The sequence below is a fragment of the Meleagris gallopavo genome, chromosome 14 (genome assembly GCF_000146605.3).
Source record: "Meleagris gallopavo isolate NT-WF06-2002-E0010 breed Aviagen turkey brand Nicholas breeding stock chromosome 14, Turkey_5.1, whole genome shotgun sequence".
NCBI lineage: Eukaryota > Metazoa > Chordata > Aves > Galliformes > Phasianidae > Meleagris > Meleagris gallopavo.
This window is the reverse complement of record NC_015024.2, coordinates 18,608,891-18,620,943: the sequence shown is the minus strand read 5'-3', so window position 1 is coordinate 18,620,943 and position 12,053 is coordinate 18,608,891. Positions and strand designations below refer to the sequence as shown.

The 12,053-nt window shown below is 41.9% G+C and overlaps 1 protein-coding gene across 3 annotated transcripts in view; it reads right to left on the bottom strand.

Moving 5' to 3' along the window:
• GRM7 (glutamate metabotropic receptor 7) overlaps positions 1-12,053 on the bottom strand; it is a 219,705-nt gene that overhangs the window by 144,136 nt on the left and 63,516 nt on the right. For all 3 annotated transcript variants that reach the window (XM_031555627.1, XM_031555624.1, XM_031555625.1), the window contains exon 2: positions 622-838. In XM_031555627.1, coding sequence (XP_031411487.1) covers positions 622-838 — 217 coding nt within the window. The remainder of the gene's footprint in view (positions 1-621; positions 839-12,053) is intronic.

The window sequence follows — 12,053 nt, the reverse complement described above, 5'->3', positions numbered from 1 at the left end:
GAAAGAGAAAAGAAAAAAAATAAAAGAAACACTCAGGCAACAAGAAAAGCATTTTGCATCCCACTAGAGGCCTGGTGTGCCTCACACCATGCTGCAGGGCTTTGTGCCTCCTTACCCCAGGACAGCAATCCTGAGCCTTTCAGGTAAGATGTATGAGTTTTCTCAAAAGAATTGGTCAAGAGGAATGCTACAGAAAAGCAATACACTGGCAGCAATCTGAGACGTGCACAGCAGCAGCATGACACGAGTCAATGTGTAGCAACAAGCAGCCTTCAAACAATTTCTAGCTGTGGAGAGATAAAAGCTCAGCATTTTAAAATCTGTCTTCTACCCATGTCAACATAATATAATGCTGTCCAGCAGAATACCAGAAGCTTGATAAGACTCAGGGCTTTCTATTTTCTCCAGAAACGATTGAAAAACACTAACATTTCAAATTCTCTGAAACTCTATAAGCAATTTAGGAAAGAGAGCACCCAGGAGCCATTACAGAGGCATTGCAAAGAGCTGGAGCAACTTTAGAATCAAATATATGTTCCAGAAAAATAACATAACATTTGGTACAAAATAACATCCATTACTTCTACAGCATTTTCTGGAGGGAGGACGGGTGTTGCCTACCTGCCTCTCTGGAAATTTGCATGAAGGACTCGACTCCTTTTTCTCCATAATTCCCTTCAGATGCCAAAGTGGACACATAATTCCATCCCAAAGCTTTCACAATGTCCACCATTGCTTGCGCTTGGAAGGAATCTGGAGGAACCACACGTGAGAAGAAATCATAGCGCCTGTCATCACTCAACTCTGGTGCAGTTGAGGCATAACTGATTTGTGGGATCTGTAGAGAAAAATAATTTCTGATAAATATACACATTCACATATGCGTTGCACTTGTCACAGCAGTTAGCTGGAGCATCTAGCTTCTGCTGAGCCTAAGTTCATCTTCCTTGCACCCGTCTACATTTCTTTGCCACATTCCATTGCAATGCACAAATCAAAACACCAATCTTTTCATTGAAATCAATAAGAAAAATGTAAAACTAGACAAAATTAGTCAAATTAGAACAACGGCGTGTATGTTCACATTTACATTTCCTCCTTTCACACAACCCAGTGCAGTGCACACCAACCACTTCTCCACTGGCGTTCTGCTGTGAGCACCATTGGGTCACTTTGGATGCTGAATTCAGCAGAGCTGAAATCCAGACCTGTCCTGGCTGGACGACAGAAGGAGCCTTCCTCTGTCTGTGGGAAGAAGGTGGGTTACTTTGTACAACACGCTGGGATATTGTCTAGGGTTATTTTCTCCCTGATAACAAAGGCTCTGGAGCAGTCACCAAGCTGGCAGTATGTTAATCTCCAAACACATTATGCAACCGTTTGAGTAACAGTCTGGGACTTCTCCTTAATTTAAGGAGCCTTCCATAATTCTCACTCGAGATGCCAAAGAAGGGGAAAAAAAAGACTTGAGATATACACAAACATGATCATACATAATGATTTTAGATTGTTATGCCTTGGCAAGGTCAGTATTTCATGCCTCAGCCCAAGTATCTCTTGCATACTCTCTCTACTCAGCATTTCTGTGGGTATTTATTAGTTCTCCTGCCCTCCCAGCAGAGGCAGTGTTACAGTGTGGGCTCAGCGCCTTCCCTGCCCACAGAGGTGAGGGGCAGACAGAGCCACCGCAGCAGTGCAAAGGGTCGCGGGCTGTGTGCCACAGCCAAAGCAGGGCTGCAAAGCAGAGCTGCTGCTGCAGACCTAGTAGGCAAAGAGAAGCCATGCAAACAACCCGAAATTATGAACGACGCAGGCACTCATTGAGACATCTTCCAGACACAGAACGCTAAAGAAGTTAAAACTGAGGCTGACAGCAATAACAGCGCGGTGCTGATCGCTGGCACGTGATTTCTTTGCTCACTGCTTGCCTATGGGCCAGCAAAGCTTGGGGACCACTCTCAAAACATAAATAAATCAATGGTGCTGATTTACTGTGGTTCTTGATTTCTCATCTAGCTCAGGGTTGCACAGAGAACACTCAGCACCTTCACAATAATTCACATTCCTAATTTGCTGGTGTCTGTTCACCACAACAGCGATATTTTGGGATTGCTCTCTTCTCCTTTGTACAATGCAGCCAGTGGAACTTGCTCAGCTGCTGATCGGCTTAATTCATCACCCCTTTGGATGGCGTTACATTAAAGGCAACAGTCAACCATGCTGACTTTACAGGTGCTGCTAATTGCACGAGCACCCGGTACGTGCAGCCCCCTACACAGAGTTGTGCTGAGATGCCGAGTGCAGCACCATCAATTATAAATAAAAGGAAGGAAGAAATACGATTTTTTAATCTGTGGCAAGTGCTTGTATTCCAACTTGTAAACAGCTACTTTTTCAACTGGAAATCAAAAGGATCATATTCTGCACTACTGCAGAAAGAGAAGCTCCAACAGAATTTGCTCCAGCGCTTATATTACTTAGGAGACCTTTTGTTTTTAAGTCTTTTTCCTCTGTCCATAAAATATTAAGCACTTTTGGCTGTTTAAATCACCTCAGTATTCAGAGCATATATTGGTTTCTCTACCAACACCTCTTCCAGGACGTCTGAAAGCAACATGAAGTCAAAGTAGAATTTTGGTAACGTTTTGTGTGGATTCAACAAGAAATCATTGAACAGAGCATTTCTGCACACTTATTTTAATTAACCAGACAAATATTTGGTCTCATCTAAAGGATTTATTTTTCCCTTCCCTTCCACAGGTCACAGCAGGGACCAGCAGCCAGCAGGGCAGGAACATGCCCAGAGCTCCACGATGGATGCAGAGGTGCCAGCAGAGGGAGAGCAGGTCCTGGGCAGAGACAGGATTGTAAGAAGGCAACCTTCATGTTTTCAGCAGGATTGTGACAAACACCACACCCCAGAGCTTCTCATATTGCTTCCCTGGCCGATGTTCTGATTACAATAACACTGAATGATTTATGCTGGGAGCGTTGCATTAGTTAGTGATTAATTAATTTTAATTCATTTTTAACATTGAGCATTCTTCTTCATTTATCTCATTTTCTTCTGCTAATGAAGATCTCCCTGAATCCCTGCACCACTTTTGGTTGGGCTGCTGGAAAAGCAGGGTCTGCATGAAACGTTTTCCAACATTAGGCCTAGAACTGCGTGTTTCCGAGTAAAACACGACTGAGAAAATATAAACTTGTAGAGTTTTGAAGGGTTTGCTCTGTGGTAAAATCTGAGTTATCCACCTTCCTCACTATATACTCCCACTTTGGACACATCAAAACTGATCTGCCAATGCAGTAGCTCCCTTCTCCTCAGTAACGTACTGAAGGATGAATGAAATGGCCCACCTGAGCCTCCTCAGCAAAGGACAGTCACTAGAAAACTTGAGAAAGGCTATTTTCCTAAGGATCCTGTGCAAATTAAGATAATGCGTGAGTATGCCTGTTGAGATATTAATGAGCTCCCACGAGTGTAATTTCAAGTTCACAGTTGGCTGCAACCTTACTTTCAACTTCCCATCAGGTTCCACTGATATGAGTTCCTGACCATGGAAGAAAAAAATACACATATATATCCCACTTTGAGAAAGCCTCTCGACTCTCTTATTTGGCAGAGTAGCACCAGTCTGCACAAAGTGCAGAATCCTGCCAGCAACTCCACTTTGCACAAGCAAGATGCCTGAAGACTTTTCCCTCCTCTGCTGAACACTTTGGTGTGAGCTGACGGATGACTAACAGTCTTGAATCTGTTTAGGTCTTGGATTTTATTCATGTAGAAATCTCTCATGTCAGGATTTAATCATCAGTTAGTACGACTTCTCTTTGTTCACCTATGTTTACATGGCATAACAAACAGCTTCAGCATCTTGTGAACTGCTCATAATTGTTTTTATTGTCTTGAAATAAAACTACTTGAAGTTTCTAACTGGCCATTTTCTCTGGGCAAAACTCATCTACACTTTCTACATTTCACTTTGTTCCCAACAGGAAGAACATTTTACTAGAGGTATAAAATGAGACTCAATCACATCCCAGTGCTTGCATGGACAACTGGAGGGAGATTTCCCATTGAGTCCCTCCAGGATGGGGTGGGACCTGGAGCCTGTTTGCCCACAGCCAACACCAGCAGTGCATCCCCAGCCCTGCAGCATGGCTGGACAGTAACTGATGTACAACAAGTACAGGTTGTCCTGAGCTGCCAATCTAGCACCACGTGCCCTGTTCTGGGGTGTCTTCCTGAAACATGTGTAAGTGGACAAATATTCTGCATTCTTCCTGTAGGGCTGGTAAAAGACTGGGTAGTAATATTCCCAACAGCTTTAGATAATGATGAGAGCAAATCCTACTAAAGCCTTTTGATAATCCCTCTCTATTATGTTTTATTATGAAATTTCACAAGTAGTGCATTTCAAGCTGATTTTTACATTCAAGAATCAAATGTTGACAATTAGAAAACAAGGCAAAACAATTTGCAAAAAAGCTTTCATGTAAATCAATTGTCAGAACAATAAGGAACATTTCTTGGCAGCTCTGCCATGGTGCAAAAGGTGCAAACAACTGGCGAACCTGCTGCTGCATGCAGAAGTCACACCAAGGAGCAAAGTCCTTTGTGCCATAACAGAAGCAGCACATCTAAAGCAGGGCATTTGTATATCAGAAAATGTTCAGAAACATGAATCTATTTACAGCTCACCTCAGTTTCTCTCATTCTGCTCACCAATTACTAATGCCATTGGTGTTCAAACAGGGTCCTGTTTGCTCACATCACCCTCTCCCTTACTTTATCCACAGTGAATTCCCAATGATTATATAAGCAGGTATTAGAGATCAACACAATCAGCTACACGGGAATTGGACAGATATTTCATAAGGTACAGAAATACAAATATAAGCAACATCAGATACAAATGAGAAGCTGAGCCTGGAGGAGAAGTGCATCGAATAAAACAGAAATATCTTCAAGAGCACGAAAAGAAACACTAAGAAAAGCAACACAATAAATGATTCATGCACACGAATTCAGCCTGTATCCAAGTTGGCCCCTTCTGCCAAAGCCCAGCACTCTGTGTGAGCTCCACCTCCCCCGTCTGCACAGCCAGTGGGTCTTCTCTGAACCTCATTTCAGAGACCAACGGGACAATTAACACAGCAATCTAATTCCATTTTTCAAAGTGTTTTAAAGAGAGATTTTCAGATGTGCTCAGCTTCTGCAATGGAGGAGCTCTGTCAGAGCTTCCAACCCTCGCTCAAGCTCTTTTTCCTTTGGGGAGTTTCCAAAATTCCTTATTTATAGAGAACTATTGGTGTTCTTGACACATCATCAGCGAAAAACCAGACAAGGTCACTGTGGTGTGGACCTCTCAGCATCAGATAATTCATGAGTGAGACAGCAGCAGGAGAATGAAGCAGTGCCAGGAAGGGTAATGGACCAACAGGACGCAGGGAACGACTGGGAGGAGATATCCACAACTTCATTCCAAGGAACTGTCTCACTGTACAGCACATATTTCAGTTCCACTACACAACGAACAAACTTCAGAAGCGTGGTGCAGATTGTGGGGTGAAAGTTAAGAGGGAGGAGCAGCCCTTGGGTAGGCCTGATGCTGAGCAGGGCAGCGCCAGGCCTCAGCAGGGCCGCAGTGGGCAGTGAGGCACTTCCATCTGCAGCTCCTTCATTGCCAGCACTGCACTGGGGGAAACCCATTACCAAAGGAAGCATCTCCAACGCCACTTGGGATTTCTTAAACATACAACATAAGGACTGCAGATTTTCTCATTTAATATATTTTTTTAATTTACTTGTTTGGTTGGTTGGGATTATTTTGTTTTAAATTTAACCCAGATCTGAAAAGAATATATGAAAAAGACCCTTCACAGGCACATAAATCAACCTTCATCCCTAGTACAACCTTCATGGCAATCGAGTAGAAAGACAATCTAAATGACTTTGGCAAGTCGGGAGTATTTTCCATGTCTCTACAGGGTGTTTTCTGTTTCCTTTTCTAGAGCAGGTAAGCAAGCCTATGAATTATTCCAGCAAAAATAATTGTAGCAATTAAAGAAACAATAATTATGGCAGTTAGTCCTGTCCACATAGCTCATGGAGCATTTTATCAACTCAGAAAGCAGAAACAAATATATAAGTGCACTATAATGTGAGAGGTATCCATAAAACGGAAATACCCTCCATTGGTTCTGCCTTGGCCTACGTCTACTTGTGGCAACCAGGAGCTTGTGGCACAGCTTGGGCTTTTGTAGCTGCAAAAGAAGGTGATCTCTTAGCTTTTAAATGCTAAAAGAACATTGAGTAGATGACTTGAAGCCAAGATCTACAGTTGTAGTGGAAACTGGTCTTGGCACTGAAGTAAGAACCTCAACTCTTTATGAGGCTGTACATCCTACTGTCCTTCTCAAAAATGAGAACAGACACCTGTCTCAACAAGCTTACCAATTCTGCTCTAAGAATTTTCCATTTATACTTCCATTGTTGATACTTCCAGTTTTCTAATCTGTGCATTACAGTGCAGAGGCACACAGACAGCTTACTGTCCTACCAAATGTATTCCAGGTGGTTAAGATCTGCAAATTCTTGTACTGTGAATCAATTTATAATGAACCTACAGGCTCATTACTTTTCCTACATAGTTATAAATGAAATTTTAAAAAAAACTCTTCCATGACATTGCACTCCTTGCAGAGCAAGACTTTCCCATTTAATGTGACTGCAGTCACTTTAACCTGTTCCTATCCAGGCAGCTTCAGCACTGTCAGAAAACTGTAAAAACACTTGAAAAAATGAACTGCTATTCATTTTAGAGGGGAAAAAAAAAAGTAAAGAAAGCATATTAGTTTTTATTTATTTATTTATTTAATGCTGTATACAGTAGGAGGAGGTACAAGAACAAAGTTGAAAGTAACACCTATGAGGCTGCAATTCCAGACTTTTATCCCTAAGCCAAGCCTGCCTGCATTACCCCCATCTGCAATAAGGACCCACCAAAGACCTGCTCAAGAACCTCCTGCAAACAGAGAACTACCGAATGAGTAAAGCAGCAATATTGATATAACCCGCTCTGTTGAATGCTTGGAGATTTACAGTTCCAGTGAGTAACTTCTTGCATTTCAAAATCTAATAATATTTTTTTGAAGGGCAAAGACCATTCTTTATAGCCAAGCCCCACTGAGCAGGGTCTGTGACCCATTTCAGAAAGTTTCTGGTGCCTACAAGCCATTAATTCAAGCCTTCAGACCAGGTGGTCCAAAGCTCCCTCTGTGCTGCTGCTGCAGAAGCTGAATGCCTCTGAGGAAGGCAGAATAGGGTTTCAACAGCACTGCCAATATTGCACATTATTTCAGAAACAGGTGAGGCCCAAATGGAATTAAACTGTTCTTTCACTATCTTCCCCTATGGAAAACGCTACAATAAAAATCTCAGTCGTGCAGCTTGGACACAAAAGCTTCATACATATTTAAGGCTGCTCTTTTAGGAGGCAAAAATATGCTCCCATGTTTATCAAAAGACGTCATATCCCTTAGCATTCCAGTGGGATCAGCTGTTCTGTGACAGCACAGCAGCAACAGCATGAAAAAAGCATTCCTTTGGTTGGCAGATATTATTTGTGTGCGCAACACCAACCGCTATGGCGCGAGCAGTTAATTTCTCCTGCATATTGCCATACTTCAGGACTTTTTTCCCAATGCATCTTTGGAACGTCCATTTTCAACAGAAAAAAAAAAAACCAACCAGAAATCAGTTTTTCAATTTACAGTGAAATGGAGAAAGATAACTCAATGCACAGCTGCCCGATCTGAAGTTTTCTCTCTCATCATAAAGTTGCGTTTATGTAGTCAGGAAGAATATGGCTTCTCAGCGATCACTTCTTAGAAGCAAGACCAATTTTTTACTTATATTCCCTACATTTCAGTGTCTCTTGTTCTATGTACATCTTGACTTAACCTTTAAAAAAATTAAAGTTACTTTAAATCTGATCACTTCTACCCCTTTTTCCCCAGGATTCTCCTTGCAGGTGGGATTCCCTGCTGGCAGTGGGTCCCCTCCTTCAATGCCACAGTTCACCCAGCTCCCATGCAAACCCATCCCACAGCAGGGAGCCTCCGACAGCCCCCCGAAGGGAAGAGCATTACTCATCTCCTGCATCAGATACACTATGGATAATAACGACAAAAGGACACGTAATGTTACAAAACTTCTGCACTTCATGTTTTTAAGTGAACATTTAAGTTGTTAAGAATTGTAGCTGGCTTGCTCATAAACTCGCAAAGCAACAACACAATAATGATTTGCAGATCTGGAGGATGAGATACGACCAGCACAGCACATTTATATCTACTAGTGCATATTCATTGATTTTACAATATTAACTAGAATATTCCTCCTAGGATACATCAGTTAGAATATCAGCAGCGATTGCCCATCCATTGCAATGCAAGAATGCACAGCTCTTCATATTTTAACTCTGGTGCTGATAGAATGTAAGCTTGAGAGCAGTATTAAAATAATAGATGGCACCCTGCTAGAGGTAATTCGAAATCTTAACAAAGCATCAAAGCTTCTTGTCTATTATGAGCTAATACTTCAAGCCAAATTTTAGCTGAACTCACAGAAGGTGATGGGAGCACAGGGACCCTCTAACCCCTCTAATAGCCACATTCTGTAATCATATGGTACCACACAGCAGCTTCTGCACCGACAGGCTTATCAACCTTGTGTTGTGATTCAGATGCAGACTACAAAATAAATCTATGGATGTTCTGTCACACTTTCCTCCCATGACATTCTGCGTTACCTGAAATGTAATTACAAAGATCCTATATGAAAGAAAACAAAAAAGCTTAAGAGGTGCATTCTGCACTGAGCCTGTGCCAAGACTGAATGCATTCTTGGTTGTTTACTTCTATCACAGCTTAAGGTCTCTGGCAGATAAAACAGGCAATGACATATCAAAGGGACCAAACTGAGGCCTGCCCATTAAGTACCGCACATCACAAGCCAGCTCATGTCAAAAATAAATCCAGACTGCTAAGATTAATGTTTGTCTTAACACAGGGCGTCTCGGGAGAGCAGAGGTGAGGTCCAGCACTGAGTGGGCTTACACTGAGGGTTCCCACGTCCCTCAGAGGACGAGGGAAGGCACGTTCTGAGCACACATTTCAATACATCCTTGACTCAGAAGTAATCCCTCAAGTTTTGAAGCCCACTTACTACGGCGTGAAGGTCTGTACCCAACAAAGCACTCTGAGGACTGCTTCAACCACTCAGAGGGGCGCTGAGCAGAGCACCAGGGGCTGAACACCATCTACACGACAGCACCAGCTGGATTTCTTTTTCCCTTTTATACCTTCACCATTCCCTGGCACTCACATCACATCTCCAGAACTCAAGAAGTCAGTCACTATGAGCAGATCGAGATGTTAATGCATATAGAAGAATGTTTATATATACAAATACTTACAGAAGTATGGATATGCTTGCAGTGATCAGAACTCACACATCCCAATATAGATTCAGAAATGCTAATTGTTGTTTTGAAAATAAAGCAGAACCAGAAGACAAACACAGCAAACACCCTTTTATGTTTTATTTATGTGTACACACTGCTCCAGTCTCCTAAACACATAATTGAACCTTACATTGTCTATGCATATTTCAAAAGTTTTTTTAATCAGCAAGTATTAATCTCATTATTTTGAAAGTATTCCCACAAAGACAAAGACAACCAAGACCCATCTCTGCAGATTGGCTGATACGCAAAAAAGCCTAATAAGATGACACAGCTTTCTGCAAGTAATACACAGATGCACCCAAAGCCACCACAGAGGAAACAAATTGCAGTGGGGCACAACACGAAGCACAGTCATCCTTCAGAGCTCAGTTACTGGGCTCAATGAAAGCCGTCAAGTTCAGCTCTGAGCATATCTCCAATTGCATTTCTAGCCGAGCCTCTGCATCTGCTTTGCAAAATAAGACTGTTTGCTTGCAATTTTGAAATAAAGATGAACTTCCAGCAAGCAGCTGAATATCCTAATGAGCAAAACTGAACTCCTGTGAATGGCTTTCACTGATCAGACGTTACCAACCTAAGAATGGAAGCACACAGAGACATCTCCAAGTGCTACCCATCACTGGGGTGGTGCAGCTCCACGGCCCAGCTGCAGTCCCCACCATTCCCAGTGTGGATGAGCAGCACTGCAGGAGGAGCCACTGCAGCTGAGCTCCTGTGTGTGTTTGAAACACACTGTTACGTTCCCTGCATCTCTACCCAGCGCAGCATTAAACACGATGTTGGACTTGGGAGGCTGCTGATAAGGGATGAAACATAGATAACATCAGTGACCTTTGGCTAATGGCTGCAGATGGAATACACACAGCAGATTATCCTGTGCCTGCATACAGAGCATTCATTCTCCCTCCTGCTGTAAACTGATGCTCACAACTAGAAACAAGCCATGGTCTAAATGGATAATAAGATAAAATCTAACCTGTTGGTTCCTTCTTTTTTCTTCCCCTTTTTATTTTCCCAGTGACACAATTACTTTATTTCCATGACAAAACACAGAAGAGATTTTCTCTGAAAAAGTGTGCCGAGTTCCAGTGGTATCCAGTACCTAAAGCACAGAGCTGTTTCCTACAGCAAAATACTCCTGTGCAAGGGGAAGAACACAATGAAGTATGAGTATTGCAGATCCTTCCTGAATCACGTTGTTAATAGGAAATTCCTACATACATACCATTTAAACAGATGTATGATACAAGTGCGTTCTCAATTTCAAATATCTGGAGTGAAGTCTCCATTTCAGAAGAGCACTTAGAAGCCTTTTATTCACTTGTGTTCATTACTGCTGTAGCAGTAGCTGAGTATATTTGGGTTTGCGTAATAAAATCCTTGATAAGTTATTTGTACCTCTCTATTGGAAGTTACCTTCTGCTGCAGCAGTGACAACCCTACAGTAGAACTCTTGTGTTAAACTTCCATAAGGGAAATTTAACACAAAGGCTTTACTGTGTAAGTATGAGCTACACGAACTGTAGCCAAGGCTACAGTACAACTATGAAATACACACAGTATGATAGGAACATGGGGCCCTTTCTGTATGATGCAGATGGAAGAGCAATACGAGCAGGGTTTTATTTATAACGGAGAGAGAACTTACAAACACAAGCTTAACAACTCAGTTAATGAGAAGTCTCTCTCAGAGAAACCAGGCACACGCTTAAAATTAAGCACATTTATATCATCATTTGAACAAAGTCAAGTGATGCTTCAAGAGCCAGCAACCCAGCCCTTGGGGTGCAGGGACAGATCTCAGCAGTGAGGCTGTGAGTTGGTACGTGGCCTCCCCTGATTTCATGTTGTTTTTTACTCAAAATCAACATTAGGATGAGTGAGAAGACTTCTTGTCTCCTAAGAGCATAAGAAGCCCAACAAGGTCCTTCAGGACGAAGGTGTGAGGCATAACGGAGAGGAAATGCAGCGAGATGCGAGAGTGGGTTATAATTACATGAGAAATCTGTGACATTCCTTCTAAAATACAGATGAGGACATAAATACAGAGATAGGACATAACGAAGTTTCAGTGGTTATCTATACCTTTTATTTCCTTACATTTTATCTCTGGCCTTTTAGAAATTGTGTCATCAAGATGCAATTCTACACGTATATAAATATTTATGCCCTACCCCAGGAAAAACAGAAGACAATCACGCTTTTACCTTCACTGGTTTTCTTCACCTCAACATTATGCTTCCCAGCTAAATAATTACATTTCTTCTTATCTAACTTGTGGGAAAACAAATTTAATAACAGAAATACAGCTAGAAAGAAAAATACTTAGGGGAGAATAATTTTCAGACTTAAACTTCACAAGCTCGATAGATTATTCTGGACACTGGATAATTACTAGGCATGTCTTTATCGCAAAAGTGCCCGGACATTCTAATTAATCCAAATTGCTTTCTAAGGGCCATGTTATTAGACACATGCAGAAGCAACCAGACACAGAACAGTTTTACTTTTTTTTTT